The sequence below is a fragment of the Humulus lupulus genome, chromosome 1 (assembly GCF_963169125.1).
Source record: "Humulus lupulus chromosome 1, drHumLupu1.1, whole genome shotgun sequence".
Taxonomy (NCBI): Eukaryota; Viridiplantae; Streptophyta; class Magnoliopsida; order Rosales; family Cannabaceae; genus Humulus; species Humulus lupulus.
Window position 1 is genome coordinate 54,507,915 of NC_084793.1, and position 19,007 is coordinate 54,526,921.

The 19,007-nt window shown below is 34.0% G+C and overlaps 1 protein-coding gene across 1 annotated transcript; it reads left to right on the plus strand.

Annotated features, from left to right (window-relative positions):
- The first annotated feature begins 7,556 nt into the window (after nucleotides 1-7,556).
- Nucleotides 7,557-8,558, plus strand: LOC133814868 (uncharacterized). Its single transcript, XM_062247779.1, has 3 exons — nucleotides 7,557-7,868; nucleotides 7,947-8,246; nucleotides 8,499-8,558. The coding sequence occupies exons 1-3, from the start codon at nucleotides 7,557-7,559 to the stop codon at nucleotides 8,556-8,558; spliced, it is 672 nt and encodes a 223-aa protein (XP_062103763.1).
- Nucleotides 8,559-19,007: the final 10,449 nt, after the last annotated feature.

Genomic DNA, 19,007 nt, shown 5'->3' on the forward strand with positions numbered 1-19,007 from the left:
ATCCCGATTTTTAGATTAGTAGTTTTTATTTGTTTTATTTACTTTTATGTTATGATTGTAATAAGTGAAATTGTTTTCCAAATGAATAAGCATGCTATTTGAATATCATGTGTGAGTTTGAAATTTCTTTCACAATCATAATAAATACTAAATAAAATGAATAATGACTGAGTTCGGTGAGGGTGGATACGAATCAATGAACCTGGTTTCCTTGTTGAGAGTTAGGGGGCCTTAGTAGTGGGAACGATTTTACTGATCCCAGCCCTCCCTCAATATGGTTAACTTTGGAACAAAGATAAGTTTCGAGCCTGAGAATTAAGTCATATAGGATGATTAGAAACACACTTAGAAAATAAATATGACTTGTTTTTCTAAGTATAGAAACCCACTCTAATAATAAATAAAGACCTATATAATTTTTCATAAAAAGTCATAATAAATAGGTCCGAGATATGTTTGTTTTAGAATAAGTTTTTGCCTTAGAGCCTATTAGGAAAAAGTTCTAACATGTTTCTTTTAACTGTTAGAACTCTGCTACGATGTCTCTCCGAAGATCTGCTCGCACCAACGGGAACGCTTCCAACGATGTTCCAGCGACCAATGCGGTCCCTACCGTTCGCCGAAGGAGAGTACGTGTTACTGCTCGCCGCAACGCACCGGCACAGCCAGCTGACAACACTGCAGAGATTGCCAGACTACGACAGCAAGTCGAGGAACTTCTGCAGCAACAACGCCAACAGGCTCAATCTCAGCCTCAGCCTCCGCCACAGCCGCAGCCGCAGCCACAGCCAATGGCCCCAGCACCCCAACAAGTTGGTCCGTATGGGGGATGGCCTATGAAGAACTACGCTCCTTATCCTGTTCAGCACATGGAGCCAGTGTACGAAAGGTTCCGCAAGCAGCACGCTCCGAACTTCGAAGGGACTACGGACCCCTTTGAAGCAGAAGAATGGCTAAGGAATGTGGAGCCGATCCTAGCCCACATGAACCTTAGTAATGCAGACCGCATATCCTGCGTCTCATCTTTGCTCAAGAAAGATGCCAGGATATGGTGGGACTTGGTCCAGCAATCCCACGATGCTGCCACCATGACGTGGACCCGATTTGTGGAGCTCTTCCACAAGAAGTACTACAATTCAGCAGTGCTTGCTACGAGAGTTTAGGAGTTCACCAATCTGAAGCAAGGGAATTTAACAGTGGCGGAATATGCTCGTCAGTTCGATCGCTTAGCAAAGTTCGCAGCAGAGTTGGTTCCAACCGACTATCTAAGGGTGAACAAGTTTGTTAGAGGACTTCGCCCGAAGATCGAGATGGGGGTTAAACTAGCAAACCCGGGAAACACTTCATATGCCGACGTTCTTGAGACGGCAATTGAAGTAGAAAGGTTGCAAGCCAACGTGAGCAAAGAAGAAGCCAGCAAGCCGGAACCTAGGCAGCAGAGCCAACCTCAGGCCAGTCGGAACAACAATCAGTCCAGCAACAGTCAGTCCAACAACAACGGTAACGGACAGAAGAGAAGGCATCCTGACAACAAGCAAGCCGACAACAATAAAAGGGCACGACCAAGTAATGGGGGAAATAGGTCGGGCTACGTGGAATACCCGCCATGTGCCAAATGTCAGAAGAAGCATCCTGGAGAATGTCGTGCCAACACCAAGGAGTGTTTCAAATGTGGTCAAGAAGGGCATCGTAAAAGAGACTGTCCTCAGCAAAAGCCGGAAGGAAAGAAGGACGAAAAGATGGTTCCTGCTCGGGTTTTTGCTTTAACCCAAGGAGAGGCGGATGCTAGCAACAAGGTGGTCACAGGTCAGGTTTCCATCCTCAATAAATTATGTCATGTATTATTTGATTCAGGAGCCACCCATTCGTATATTTCGTTAGGAATGATAGATAAACTAGACAAACCTAGTGAAAGATTTAGAACTAGGTTTGCAACCGAGTTGCCTTCGGGCAAAGTAGTTCTATCATCACGAATTGTACGAGGCGTACCAATCAAGATTGAGGACAAGGAACTAGAAGGAGACCTGATAGAGCTGGTGATCAAAGACTTCGACGTCATACTAGGCATGGATTGGCTAGCACGGCATGGCGCAACGATCGACTGCAGACGCAAGAAGGTGACATTCGATACTCCTGACGGCCAGAAACTGTGCTTCATGGGACAAGCTTCAGGACTACGCACACCGTTAGTATCATCTCTCAAAGCTCAGAGAATGATGGAGAAAGGATGTCAAGCATTCTTAGCCAACATCACGAATGTGGAGAAGGAGACATCACTCAAAGTTGGAGATGTTCGAGTCATACAAGAATTTCCAGAAGTTTTCCCCGATGACTTGCCAGGATTGCCGCCAACTAGAGAAATAGACTTCACGATAGAATTAGTACCGGGCACCGAGCCTATCTCTAAGGCACCATACCGGATGGCACCTACGGAACTCAAGGAGTTAAAGACGCAGCTACAAGAACTCCTAGACTTGGGTTTCATTAGGCCAAGCCATTCACCATGGGGAGCTCCGGTACTATTCGTGAAAAAGAAGGACGGAAGTATGCGCATGTGCATAGACTACCGTGAGCTGAATAAAGTAACGATTAAGAACAAATACCCGCTACCTCGGATTGATGATTTGTTTGATCAACTCCGAGGCGCGACTGTATTCTCTAAGATCGATTTACGGTCCGGGTATCATCAGCTCAAGGTAAAGGGGGAAGATATTCCTAAGACAGCCTTTAGGACTCGTTATGGACATTACGAGTTCTTGGTTATGTCTTTTGGTCTTACTAACGCGCCAGCCGCGTTTATGGACTTAATGAATAGGGTCTTCAAGGACTACTTGGATAAATTCATCGTTGTGTTCATCGACGACATTTTAATTTACTCCAAGGATGAAGTGGAGCACGAGGAACACCTGAGGATAATTTTGACGCGATTGAAGGAGCACCAACTCTACGCGAAGTTCAAGAAATGCGAGTTTTGGCTCTCACAAGTGGCGTTCCTCGGGCACATCATATCGAAAGATGGAGTTGCAGTAGATCCATCGAAGGTAGAGGCCGTGAAAGATTGGCCTAGACCAAAGAACGCGTCGGAAGTAAGAAGCTTCTTAGGGCTAGCAGGTTACTATAGAAAGTTTGTAGAGGGCTTTTCTAAAATAGCCACTCCACTCACCAACCTGACCCGGAAGCAACAAAAGTTTAACTGGAATGATAAGTGTGAGGAAAGCTTCCAGTTGCTTAAGGATAAGCTTTGCTCAACACCAGTACTTAGTGTCCCAACACCCAACGACAAGTTCGTTGTCTACTGTGATGCATCAAAGTTAGGATTGGGATGCGTACTGATGCAAAATGACAAGGTGATAGCCTACGCGTCACGTCAGTTAAAGGAGTATGAACAACGCTATCCAACTCACGATATGGAGTTGGCAGCGGTGGTCTTTGCGTTAAAAATCTGGCGCCATTATCTTTACGGAGAACGGTGCGAGATTTATACGGACCACAAAAGTTTAAAATACTTCTTCACTCAGAAGGAGCTTAACATGAGGCAGCGCCGGTGGTTGGAATTAGTAAAGGATTACGACTGCGAAATCCTATACCACCCGGGGAAGGCAAACGTAGTTGCCGATGCACTTAGCCGAAAAAGTTATGGGAACTTAGCAGCCTTATCCGGAATAGAAAAGCCACTACAGCAGGAGCTTATCAGTGCCGGAATAGAAGTGGTTGTAGGCAAGTTGGCTAACTTGTCTATCCAATCGAATATGCTAGAAGACATACGGAATGGTCAGAGACATGATGATTCACTAGCAACGCACATGGATGCAGTCAGAGAAGGCAAGACTACAGATTTCTCAATATCCAGTCAAGGTTTATTGAGATATAAGGATCGGGTATGCGTGCCAGACGATCAAAGTATTAAGAAGACGATCCTAGAAGAAGCGCACAACACCCCATACTCGGTTCATCCAGGGTCTACCAAGATGACTCATGACATCAAGGCAGTCTATTGGTGGCCAGGGATGAAGAAGGACATAGCAGAATATGTATCTAAGTGTCTGGTATGCCAGCAAGTGAAGGCGGAGCATCAGCGGCCTGCAGGATTATTGCAACCGCTTAGCATACCGGAGTGGAAGTGGGACGATATAGCCATGGACTTCGTGACGGGTCTGCCAAAGACAAATAAGCAGCATGATTCTGCTTGGATAGTCATAGATAGACTAACCAAGTCGGCTCATTTTCTGCCTGTTAAGACTTCTTATACGGCAGACCAATATGCAGACATCTACATCCAAGAGATTGTACGATTGCATGGAATCCCCAAGACGATAGTATCAGATAGAGGATCAGTGTTTACGTCAAGATTTTGGAGAAGCTTACAGAAAGCCATGGGTACTAAGTTAAGTCTTAGTACAGCTTTCCATCCTCAGACAGATGGGCAGTCAGAGCGTACGATTCAGATTTTAGAGGATATGCTACGCGCATGTGTACTTGACTTCGGAGGATCGTGGAACAAGTACTTACCGCTGATCGAGTTCTCGTACAACAACAGCTACCAGTCGACGATCGAGATGGCACCTTATGAGTTGCTATATGGAAGAAGGTGTCGATCACCGTTGCACTGGGACGAGGTAGGAGAAAGGCAGCTTCTAGGGCCCGAAGCTGTTAGACAAGCACAAGAAGCAGTAACGCTTATTAGACAGCGTATGCTTGCTGCTCAAAGCCGACAGAAGAGCTATGCGGATACCAAGCGACGCGATGTGGAGTTCCAAGTTGGAGATCAAGTCTTCCTGAAGATATCTCCTATGAAGGGTGTCAAGCGGTTCGGGAAGAGAGGCAAGCTCAGTCCCCGATTCTTAGGTCCTTTTGAGATATTGGACAAAGTGGGACCAGTTGCGTATAGACTAGCCCTACCGCCAGCACTAGCCGATAGTCACAACGTCTTCCACATCTCGATGTTACGCAAGTATGTGTCAGACCCATCTCACGTCCTCAAGTACGACACCATAGCACTCCAGAAGGACTTAAGTTACGAGGAACGACCGGTTAGCATCCTGGATAGGGGGATGAAGCAATTACGGTCCAAGAGCTTTCCTATAGTTAAAGTCCTATGGAGCAATAGTTCTGAACGCGAGGCAACGTGGGAGTTGGAAGAGGACATGCAGAGCCGGTATCCGGAGTTATTTGGTAAGTAAATTTCGAGGACGAAATTCTTTTTAGTAGGGGAGAATTGTAGAGTCCAAGAACTTTACTTAGCTAATTGTTTAGTAGTATTATAGTATGTTTAGTGTTATCATTGTTACTTTGGATTTTTGGTTCAGACCGGGAGTTATTTGGACACTCATAGTAGTACTTATAGATTTTCTAAGTTTAACCTATAGTTTAAGAATATTAAGTATAACCTAAGGTTTGATTAATGTGACTGATATTAAGGATTATATTAGTATAATATAAGGTTTAGACATCAACCAATAGGATTTTAAGCACATGTTTTGAATGGTAATTAAGGATTAAGTATTTTTGAGGATTAAATTAAATAAGGGTAAAAGTTTGAATGTATAGGGTCAGTCAGCAGCTTTGAGCACGTTGAGGGCTTAGTCAAGGCTGTTTAGTCCATTCAAACTTAGCTAAAAATGTGTAAACTCGTGTTTAAATATTCTGCGTATGCCGATATATCGCAGCTATAGGGGGCGATATGTCGCAGCACGTAGATACGGAAAACACGAATCGATGCACGGTCGCCTCGGGAACAAAGGTCCAGGCGATATATCGCCTATAGGGGGCGATATATCGCCTCCACCAGCATGTTTTCAAATTCGTTTGAATTCTTTTCCCTTCAGCCATTCAAACTCCTTCAACAGTCCAGCATCTTCTGAACGAGTCTTCAGCCTCTGCTGAACGATTATTCAAATGATTTTCACCTAAAAAGCCATTATTTTTATTCAAGTAAAATCAAGATATTTTCATTCCCAAACTCTATAAATAGGACCTAGTACCCAGCCATTATTCACCATTTTCTCTAAGTTCAGAGGCTGCTAGTGTTAAGTGAGTGAGAGAGTGTAAACACTTGGTTTGGGGAAAAACTATAAGCTTAAACATCATAAGCTTATCAAACACTTGGGAAGTAAGTGAGTGCTATAGTATTTCGGTAGATGTTAGATTGATCTTGCAATCTTTGAGGTAAACCCAAAACTCTAGTCCTTTCTGTATTCTATGTTATTTCTTTTCTCAAAACCTTCTACTCAGTCCCCTAACCTTATTCTTATTTTGGTTAGGGAATCCAAGTTCTTAAGCACTTAAGTGGTGGTAAGCATATTTTCGTTTAATGGTTTAGTCTTCCTATTCTCTTTCATTTCATCTCCTTTCTTTAGACTCACCCTTGTTCATTGTGGTTTTAGGAGTGTTCCAAAAGTCCTAACTCAGTCCATTTTATCCCGGTAACTTTGGTAAGGAAAATAGGCTAGAATTAATATGTTATGTGCTTATGTTATCTATATGTTTATGTTATTAAAAGTGTTATGATATGTATATGTGTATGTAGGCTTGGGCATATGACCCATATGACTAACAAGACCCCAAATGGGTTATGGGCATATGACCTACTTAGCTAGTAGGACCCCATTAACCCCATGGGCATATGCTTGTTTAGTCTATGGGACCCCAAGTAATAATGGCCATTATAATAAGTGTATGTTATATGTATTATGTTAAGTCTTTATGTTTTCTTATGAAATTGTGTATATGACTATGTGTTAGGTTTTTCCTTGCTGGGCATTAGGCTCACTCCTTTCTGTTTATGTGCAGGAAAATAAGCTTAGAGGCGGTAAGATTCGTGATGCTTGGGAGGATGTGTATCGATGATGAATGGAGTCAAGGGGCCGAGCGTTATCGATTCGAGGATGTAGTCTCCTTTTATGTTTTTTTTATGGTTTTACATGTATTTTCCGCATTATTATGTAATGTCTTTTATTTTTAAATCATGTTTTGGTTTTAAAGACAATGGGATCCCAAAATCCTTCTTAGTATTCTGTTTCTTTGTAAATAACTCTTATTTTCAAGTTACTCAATAAATTATGGTATTTTCGTAAAATGTAAGTTTTTTATGTATAGTTTCGATAATGGTCCAATTAGTCTAGATTAGTGGGTCATTACATTATTGCTTTTGGTGCTTCATTGGATGGATGGAAACACTGTAGACCAGTTATAGTGGTAGATGGAACATTTTTAAAGATGAAATGTGGAGGTACACTATATGCAGCTTGTGTTAAAGATGGAAACAATCAAATTTTTCCGCTCACCTTTGGAATTGGGGATTCAGAAAATGACAATGCATGGATATACTTCTTTACAAGACTAAAAGAAGCAATAGGAGATTGAGAAAACTTGTGCATAGTATCTGACAGGCATAAAAGCATCAAAAATGCAATTGAACATGTGTATCCTGGTGTATATCATGGATTTTGTCTTTATCATTTGAAGCAAAATCTAAGGACTAAGTTTAGGGGATTACATGTGCATGCCATATTTGAAACTGCTTCAAGAGGTACTCAGCTCAAGAATATTATTCTGCCATGGCTGAATTACAGAAAATTAGCCCTGAAATGACCAGTTATCTTTTCCAAGCAAAACCGGAAAAATGGGATCGGCCATTCTTTCCAACGAAAAGGTATAACATTCTTACAAGTAACATTGCCGAATCTATAAATGCAGCAATTGTGCATGCGAGAGAATTGCCTATAACGTCGTTAATAGAAGCTATAAGAGAGATGCTTCAAAGATGGTTTTCAACAAGAAAAGAAGCGGCAATCACCCAATTTATTGAAGTGACAAAATGGGAAAATGATGAAATGGAGATCAAACTTAATGTGGCATTTCAAATGAAGGTATGTTATTAAAGTTACGTTTATTTTCTTTTTGTTCGGCTTTTAAATTTATTGCTTAATAATTGTATTGTTTCATAGGTAGATGCAATTGATGCAATGAAATCTCGTGTCACATATGGTGATCGAGTGTTTGTTGTCGACTTGGAACAACATATGTGCACATGTAATGAATTTCAACTAGAGGGAATTCCATGTGCACATGCTATTACAACAATTGAAAGCAAGTACTTGGACAAGTACAAATTTTGCTCAAAATGGTATAAAAATTTTGTTTTGAAAGAGACATATGCAGGATCAATTAATCCTCTTCCAGATAAAGTTGATTGGAGTGTCCCAGATGAAATTAAAGAAGTTAGCATGAAAGCTCCAAAATTCAAAGTAAAACGAGGACGTCGTAAGAAAAAAAGAATTCCATCAACAGGAGAATTTTCCAAGCATGTTCGAACAATCAAGTGTGGAAATTGTGGAATATTGGGACATAATAGAAAGAATTGTAAAAGCCAACCAATTCTAAAAGAAGGATAACATTGAGTTGTGAATTGCATATATATCATGATCATTGAGATTGATTATTGTCCTTGAGTACATTGCATTATGCATGAAAGCATGAACTGTTGTTATCTGTTGCAGTCTAAAGACTATAAAGATGCAATGTTATACACATTTGTTGCGTTGTGGACTTGTGGATAAGAATGTTTATACATTTATTAAAGTACATCTTGTTTTTTTTATAATATTATTATCTATTTAATTAATGAAAAATAGGAATTGATATTAGTGAGAGATGAAATTGACAGAAAAATGTTATAAAAGATGATAGATTATCATCTAGAAATTATGACAAAGTTATCGATTAATCTTATTTATATAAGGCTTGCGGTTTAAATTTCTAGGCAAGGTGTTTAAATTTAAAGCTTAGGGGTTTAAAATTAAAGTTTAGTGGTTTAAATTTAAAACATAGTTGGTTAAATAGAGTTGGATTATAAATAGAGCTTAATGGATAAAAATTTGATACCATTTAGCATTGTGGATCAAAATTTGATGCCATTTAGCATTGTGGATCAAAATTTGATGCCATTTGGATTGTGGTTTAAAGTTTTAGGAAAGTAGTTTAAATTTAAAGCTTAGTGGTTTAAATTTAAAACATTGAGGGTAAAAGAGACTTGGATTATAAATAGAGCTCAATGGATAAAAATTCATAAATGGTGGTTCAAAATTTGATGTTATTTAGCCTTGTGGTTCAAAATTTGATGTTATTTAGCCTTGTGGTTTAAAATTTGATGCCATTTGGTTTGTGGTTTAAATTCTTAGGCAAGTGGTTTAAATTTAAAGCTTAAGGGTTTAAATTTAAAACTTAGTGGTTTAAAGAGACTTGGATTATAAAAATAGCTTAATGGATAAAAAATTTTAATTTTGAGTTCAAAATTAGATTTCATTTACCCCGCCGCGGCGCTCAGAATGAATGAAACAAATGGCAATTTAAATCACTGTGCGTCGCGGCTCTAATTTATTTGGGCCGCGACACATAGTTCGTACCTTTAATAATATATATAATTTTTTTTTTTGCCAATCAAAACTTCTTGTCTAATTTTTTTACCAATAAAGAAATTAGGTTTAAATTTAATAATAATATATTTAAATTTAAAGGATAGGGGTTTAAATTTAAAATGTAATGATTAAAGAGAGAATGTTTATGATTTAAGCCTAAAGGATTAAAACTTAAACCTTGTGGATTAAATTTTGATGTCATTTAAGTTTAGTGGTTCATAGCTTAAGCCATTTGAGGCTTGCGGTTTAAATTTCTAGGCAAGGGGTTTTAATTTAAAGCTTAGGGGTTTAAAATTAAAGTTCAGTGGTTTAAATTTAAAACATAGTTGGTTAAAGATAGTTGGATTATAAATAGAGCTTAATGGATAAAAATTTGATACCATTTAGCCTTGTGGTTCAAAATTTGATTCCATTTAGCCATGTGGTTCAAAATTTGATGTCATTTGCATTGTGGTATAAAGTTTTAGGAAAGTGGTTTACATTTAAACCTTAGTGGTTTAAATTTAAAACATTGAGGGTAAAAGAGACTTGGATTATAAATAGAGTTCAATGGATTAAAATTCATAAATTGTGGTTCAAAATTTGATGTTATTTAGTCTTGTGGTTCAAAATTTGATGTTATTTAGCCTTGTGCTTCAAAATTTGATGCCATTTGGTTTGTGGTTTAAATTCTTAGGCAAGTGGTTTAAATTTAAAGCTTAATGGTTTATATTTAAAACTTAGTGGTTTAAAGAGACATGGATTATAAAAATAGCATAATGGATAAAAAATTTTAATTTTGAGTTCAAAATTAGATTTCATTTACCCCGCCGCGGCGCACATCATCTTTAGACAATAGAGTCGCGGCAGTCAGAATGAATGAAACCAATGGCAATTTAAATCACTATGCGCCACGGCTCTAATTTATTTGGGCCGCGGCGCACAGTTCTTACCTTTAATAATATATATAATTTTTTTTTTTTGCCAATCACAACTTCTTGTCTAATTTTTTTACCAATAAAGAAATTAGGTTTAAATTTAATAATAATATATTTAAATTTAAAGGATAGGGGTTTAAATTTAAAATGTAATGATTAAAGAGAGTATGTTTATGATTTAAGCCTAAAGGATTAAAACTTAAACCTTGTGGATTAAATTTTGATGTCATTTAAGTTTAGTGGTTCATAGCTTAAGCCATTTGAGGCTTGCGATTTAAATTTCTAGGCAAGGGGTTTTAATTTAAAGCTTAGGGGTTTAAAATTAAAGTTCAGTGTTTTAAATTTAAAACATAGTTGGTTAAAGATAGTTGGATTATAAATAGAGCTTAATGGATAAAAATTTGATACCATTTAGCCTTGTGGTTCAAAATTTGATTCCATTTAGCCATGTGGTTCAAAATTTGATGCCATTTGCATTGTGGTTTAAAGTTTTAGGAAAGTGGTTTACATTTAAACCTTAGTGGTTTAAATTTAAAACATTGAGGGTAAAAGAGACTTGGATTATAAATAGAGCTCAGTGGATAAAAATTCATAAATTGTGGTTCAAAATTTGATGTTATTTAGCCTTGTGGTTCAAAATTTGATGTCATTTGGTTTTTGGTTTAAATTCTTAGGCAAGTGGTTTAAATTTAAAGCTTAATGGTTTAAATTTAAAACTTAGTTGTTTAAAGAGACTTGGATTATTAAAATATCTTAATGGATAAAAAAAATTAATTTTGAGTTCAAAATTAGATGTCATTTACCCCGTCGCGGCTCACAACATCTTTAGACAATAGAGCCGTGGCGCTCAGAATGAATGAAACAAATGGCAATTTAAATCACTGTGCATCGCGTCTCTAATTTATTTGGGATGTGGCGCACAGTTCGTACCTTTAATAATATATATAATTTTTTTTTTATTGCCAATCACAACTTCTTGTCTAATTTTTTTACCAATAAAGAAATTAAGTTTAAATTTAATAATAATATATTTAAATTTAAAGGATAGGGGTTTAAATTTAAAATGTAATGATTAAAGAGAGTATGTTTATGATTTACGCCTAAAGGATTAAAACTTAAATCTTGTGGATTAAATTTTGATGTAATTTAAGTTTAGAGGTTCATAGCTTAAGCCATTTGAGGCTTGCGGTTTAAATTTCTAGGCAAGGGATTTTAATTTAAAGCTTAGAGGTTTAAAATTAAAGTTCAGTGTTTTAAATTTAAAACATAGTTGGTTAAAGATAGTTGGATTATAAATAGAGCTTAATGGATAAAAATTTGATACCATTTAGCCTTGTGGTTCAAAATTTGATTCCATTTAGCCATGTGGTTCAAAATTTGATGCCATTTGGTTTGTGGTTTAAATTTTTAGGAAAGTGGTTTAAATTTAAAGCTTAGCGGTTTAAATTTAAGACATTGTGGTTTAAAGAGACTTGGATTATAAATATAGCTTAATGAATAAAAATTTATAAATTATGGATCAAAATTTGAAGCCATTTAGCCTTGGGGGTCAAAATTTAAAACATTGTGGTTTAAAGAGACTTGGATTATAAATTATGGTTCAAAATTTGATACCATATAGCCTTGTGGATCAAAATTTGATGCCATTAGGATTGTGGTTTAAATTTCTAGGAAAGTGGTTTAAATTTAAAGCTTAGGGGTTTAAATTTAAAGCTTAGTGGTTTAAATTTAAAACATTGGGGTTAAAGAGACTTGGATTATCAATAGAGCTTAATGGATAAAAGTTTATAAATTATGGTTCAAATTTTAATTCCATTTAGCATTGTGGTTCAAAATTTGATGCCATTTAGCATTGTGGATCAAAATTTGATGCCATTTGGATTGTGGTTTAAAGTTTAAGGCAAGTGGTTTAAATTTAAATCTTAGTGGTTTAAATTTAAAACATTGAGGGTAAAAGAGACTTGGATTATAAATAGAGCTCAATGGATAAAAATTCATAAATTGTGGTTCAAAATTTGATGTTATTTAGCCTTGTGGTTCAAAATTTGATGCCATTTAGCCTAGTGGTTCAAAATTTGATGCCATTTGGTTTGTGGTTTAAATTCTTAGGCAAGTGGTTTAAATTTAAAACTTAGTGGTTTAAATTTAAAGCTTAGTGGTTTAAATTTAAAACATTGAGGGTAGAAGAGACTTGGATTATAAATAGAGCTAAATGGACAAAAATCCATAAATTGTGGTTCAAAATTTGATGTTATTTAGCCTTTTGGTTCAAAATTTGATGCTATTTAGCCTAGTGGTTCAAAATTTGATGCCATTTGGTTTGTGGTTTAAATTCTTAGGCAAGTGGTATAAATTTAAACCTTAGTGGTTTAAAGTTAAAGCTTAGTGGTTTAAATTTAAAACTTTGAGGGTAAAAGAGACTTGGATTATAAATAGAGCTGAATGGATAAAAATTCATAAATTGTGGTTCAAAATTTTATGTTATTTAGCCTTGTGGTTCGAAATTTGATGTCATTTGGTTTGTGGTTTAAATTCTTAGGCAAGTGGTTTAAATTTAAAGCTTAACGGTTTAAATTTAAAACTCAGTTGTTTAAAGAGACTTGGATTATAAAAATAGCTTAATGGATAAAAAAAATTAATTTTGGGTTCAAAATTAGATGTCATTTACCCCGCTGCGGCGCACAGCATCTTTAGACAATAGAGCTGCGGCGCTCAGAATGAATGAAAAAAATGGCAATTTAAATCACTGTGCGCCACGGCTCTAATTTATTTGGGCCGCGGCGCACAGTTCGTACCTTTAATAATATATATATAATTTTTTTATTGCCAATCACAACTTCTTGTCTAATTTTTTTTTACCAATAAAGAAATTAGGTTTAAATTTAATAATAATATATTTAAATTTAAAGGATAGGGGTTTAAATTTAAAATATAACGATTAAAGAGAGTATGTTTATGATTTAAGCCTAAAGGATTAAACCTTAAACCTTGTGGATTAAATTTTGATGTCATTTAAGTTTAGTGGTTCATAGCTTAAGCCATTTGAGGCTTGCAGTTTAAATTTCTAGGCAAGGGGTTTTAATTTAAAGCTTAGGGGTTTAAAATTAAAGATTAGTGGTTTAAATTTAAAACATGGTTGGTTAAAGAGAGTTGGATTATAAATAGAGCTTAATGGATAAAAATTTGATACCATTTAGCCTTATGGTTCAAATTTTGATTCCATTTAGCCATGTGGTTCAAAATTTGATGCCATTTGGTTGGTGGTTTAAATTTTTAGAGAAGTGGTTTAAATTTAAAGCTTAGCGATTTAAATTTAAAACATTGTGGTTTAAATAGACTTGGATTATAAATATAGCTTAATGGATAAAAATTTATAAAATATGGATCAAAATTTGAAGCCATTTAGCCTTGGGCTTCAAAATTTAAAACATTGTGGTTTAAAGAGACTTTGATTATAAATAGAGCTTAACGGATAAAAATTTATAAATTATGGTTCAAAATTTGATGCCATTTGGATCGTGGTTTAAATTTTTATGAAAGAGGTTTAATTTTAAAGCTTAGGGGTTTAAATTTAAAGCTTAGTGGTTTAAAGAGACTTGGATTATATATATAGCTTAATGGATAAAAATTTATAAATTATGTTTCAAAATTTGATTCCATTTAGCCATGTGGTTCAAAATTTGATGCCATTTGGTTTGTGGTTTAAATTTGTAAGGAAATGGTTTAAATTTAAAACATTGTGGTTTAAAGAGACTTGGAATATAAATAGAACTTAGTGGATATAAATTTATAAATTATGGATCAAAATTTGAATCCATTTAGCCTTGTGTTTTAAAGAGACTTGATTTATAAGTAGAGCTTAACGGATAAAAATTTATAAATTATTTTTCAAAACTTGATGCCATTTAGCATTGTGGTTCAAAATTTGATGTCATTTAGCCTTGTGGTTCAAAATTTGATGCCATTTGGAATGTGGTTTTTGTTTCTAGGAAAGTGGTTTAAATTTAAAGCTTAGGAGTTTACAATGTTACTTGTTCAATAAAAATAATGGCTATTTAAATTTTTAGACAAACGATTTACATTTAAAGGTTATGGGTTTAAATATAAAGCTTAGTAGTTTAAATTTAAAACATTGTGGTTTAAAGAGACTTGAATTATAACTAGTGCTAACCCTAGCATTATGCAATGTTTCTTGTTTAGGAGAACAGAGAAGATAAAATTTTAGGCATCTCATCAAAATTGCTCTCAAAAGGAAATCGTCCAATGAAATGTGCTTTCTTTTTTCTTCGTTCATTGGACAAAGCAAAAACAATTGCTGACAAATCATGGGTGTATGGAGAACAAACAAATTTTCTTGGTTTCCTTCCCCTTTTGTAAAATTAAGAAAAATAAACAAACATTTTGTAAAAAGATAAAACACAAAAATAATAAAAGGTTTTTCAATTCAAAGATAGATTAAAAATCATACCAGAATAATTGCTAAAGGACCAACACATTCTACAGTGTTGAAGTCATTCATACTTTGATGCAAATCATCTTCAAATAAGGATTTCCCCTCTTGAGAAGAAGACTTCCGATCTTTGCTCTTCACCTTCTCCTCTTCTCCTTCTCCTTGCCCTTCTCCAGGAACTTCCTTGTTTGCATCATATTTCTTCATAAAAACCTCCATAAAATCAAAGAAACGTTTCATTCCCTCCTCAATATCATTCACCTTTGTTTTAATATCAGCAATATCTTTTTTCATTACAATATTATCTTCTTTGATTTCTTGAAAAAATTAGAAGGGCAAAAATATATAATGAACAACACAGAAAAAACTAAAATATATAAGAAATTGTAAACAACATATTTTCAAAATGCAAACTAGACAATAAACAAAAACAAGGACATAAGTTGGAAACAATAAAAAACGAACCTTCAACAAGGAAATAACTTCTTCATTAGAACTACTTGAATTAGAACTTTTTCTCTTTTTGGTTTTCAAATTATGATCATCTTCTTCTCTCCCTCTTTTAGAAGTTGAAGAGACACAAAGCATAGCATGATGAAATGAATTTCTTTCATCATTAGAAAAGTTTAAAGGAGCATAAACCTATACATAAAACAAAATAAAAAAATTAATACAACAATTCTAAAATAAGAGAGAAAGTTAAAAAAAAAAAACAAATAAAAACAAATTTTTTACCTTCGATCTTTTAAAAACTTTTTTCCAAATTGTCTTTAAGTGACAATTCTTCTTCCCTATCTTCCAATTCAAAATTCTAGGGAACTTTGAACCAACATGAATGGAAAATGATGAGGCCAACAATGGAATAACCTCAAAACCCCAAACTTGGAAGGCTATAGGGAAGCCACCTAGCTAATATCCTGTCTTCGATGAATCTAGGGCGCTTGTGAGGTATTTTATAGTTTCATTAAAAGATCGGTGACCCCGAGGATATGCCTCAAACTTTTCTTCATCATCAAATAAACTCATAACAAAATTGTCTACCAACCTATCACCTCTTTTACTTCCTAATATATTTTCTGTTAGGAACGAGTTTCCTAATACGCAGCGGAAAGGTGGTTTGGTTGGCCCAGTGTACAACAAAAATTTTGTAACATATTTAAACTACCTTTAAATATACGGATCCATTAATATACATACATTAATCATAAGCAAGATAGTGATAGAAATCATACCTCTTGAAGCCTATCAAGTGTCATTGCTATCTTTTCGTATTTAAAACGATCTTCCTATCCAAGCCGCTCCACGTACTCACACCAAGATCTTCCAAAGCGTTCTCTACACCTCAAGAAATGTGTGGGCACTTAGAGAATGAAGGATAGTTTATTTTTTATTCTTCTTGATGTACTCAACTCATGAGATCAAGAGAATAGGCCCTGAGAATTGGTTCTTTATTTTTAGGGAGAGAGAAAACTATATTTCTATTTTTCACAGAGCGAATCTTCAGAGTTGTCTTATCTGAATAATTTTCTGATCAGTCATACTTATCAGAAAAAATTCAAAATTTTAAAAATTAAAACTGTAACCATTTTACAATTTAATTTTAATTAATTAATTATTCCATTAATGGAAAAATACGAAAAACCAATTTTTTGAATTATCCATTAATTAATTAATTAAACAAATAAAATTGAAAATCCCATCCCTGAAAAAATACTGCTCTACACGCCACACACAGTCTATGGACTGTGTGTGAACGTGTAGCTTCCTAATTTCTAGGGATATTAGTTTTTCAAATTTTATTTAATTATTTATTCAAATTTCTTTGTCAGATAAGATCTAACAACCTCATAGCTAATTCAAATTTAAATTCAAATTAACTATCTTTTTAATTAATTATCAAATATAATTAATTATTTGAATAAATATCAATCTTTTAAATTCAAATCCAATTTGAACTTATCAGATTATTTTCTCCCACTCAAATAAAGATATTTAATTAATTCTACAAATTAATTAAACCCAAAATTTTCAAAAATAAATATTTAATTAATCATAATTTCGAAAATTACAATTAATTAATTATTTAATTAAATTTCGAAATTTAATTTAATTATTTAATATAATTTCGAAAATTATATATAATAATTAAATATTAATTAATTTTGTTAACTACAACTAATTTGTAATTAATTAATTAATCACTATGATCATATAATTGCATATTTGGCCTGAAGAACAAATTTCTTCCTAAATATGTCTTTAAACTATTTTCCCTTCATATCAACTCTTACCTTGAACAGTGTTGATAGAGCCGCTATGGGGACCTATGGACCTATAATTCCAAGCTCCAATAAATTTGAGATTATTAATTAAACTCTTTAATTAAATAATCTTAATTTATTAATCTCATGATTATTCCACTATAAATATGAGACTGCACTCTTGTAATTATAGACATTTCATTTACTGAGTACTTTATAATCATAAAGCGTCCATTGATATAATCATTGCATACAACTTGACCCTCTAATAATGGTTCATAATTAATCGGGAATAAAATTACCATTTTACCCTTTTAATTATCTCTTGTTTCCTTAAGTACCATTGACTCTACTAGTGAAGGTTAATTCATAACTAAATTATGAATTTGAGCTCAATAACCTTTCAGTCCCAAAAGTCAACCCTTAAGAGAACCATCATTCAATCTCTTGCGAGAAGGTATAGATTCCATATCTGTATACTATGTCCCCAGCCATCTATATTAATGAGTTCCCAAAACAAAAGTTTTTAGCCTGATCATTCTGACAGACCCTAACAAGTGAATCAAAGAACTCATATAACATAAACAGGAGTTCATAGTAACTTCAGGATTAAGATCTATTTGTATATGATCATCAGTTGATATATTTAATTAATACTTCGAAACGGTATTTAACTAAGTATTAATAAACATATCTGGTCTAGTTCTATATATTCTCTAATATATAAAGCACCTCCACTAAAGTGTCCTTCCACACTAGTGATCCGGATCTAGATCACATGTATTCATAATACTAGTGGACCGTACTTGCAGTAATTAATCTAAAGATTCCATAACTTTATTTTACTGCGAACTATTCAAGTTCATTTATCTCAAACACAATCCTCTCGTACTAATACGTGTTTGAGATTACATACTTGAACTTAGGAATTTTCCTGATATTTACATAATATTATCATAGAATAATATAGTCCATAAAATATATGCATATAACAAATTCAATTTATTTCAAAAAACAATGTCTACTACATATGCTTTCAGGGCACATTTCCAACATTTTCAACAATATATACTTTCACTAACTTAATGGCATCTACAACATCAATATCAATTTTTCTAGATTTAATGAAATCTTTCAACTCATTTCTTGATATTGATGATTTTCCAGAGAAATATTTAACAAGTAATCTATTATTATCATTGCTAACACCCATATCATCATGAATTTCATTACGAATTAAACTTGTTATAATACCGAACTCTTCAATGCCAAACTTGGTTTTGTTACCTCCAAAATTTAGATGCAGCTCATTCCCATTAGAGCTACCATCCTCATGAAGAAGAAGAGAATGCATGATCATATGGGATGGTTCAAGCAATGCATCCAAATCAAAAATAAACCCAAGGCAAGATTCTTTCAACATTTGTACTTCTTCATTACTAAGAAAACTTTGAATGCACCCAATATCAGTCCAATAACATTGAGCTCGAATATTAGAATGCACAAAAAGTAATTTATCTTCACTTAAATACTGCACAAACAAATAAAAATGAAAAAACATATAAGTTAATTATATAAAGAAGTATTAATATCAACAAAAAATTAAAAAATAATTGAATTTACAGATAATAAAACTTTTAAATACGTAAAAAACCATAAAAAATACTTACTTGAAACATATCGTTTGATTTTGGATGAACAATTGATAATGATTTCTTATCTTTGTTAATGGAAGATTTGGAAGACATTTATGAAATATGCATAAACAAAAATAAACAATTAATAAAAAAATAATAATAACAATAATAATAATAAAAATGTATCTAACATTACTGATTAAATAATGCTCAATTAAAACAACTGCCATGAAACATAAATAATAATAAGAATTTGTTAATAGAAATACATCAAAATTAAACCACATGCACAAGTATTCATAGAAGGACATACAATGATTTGAGCT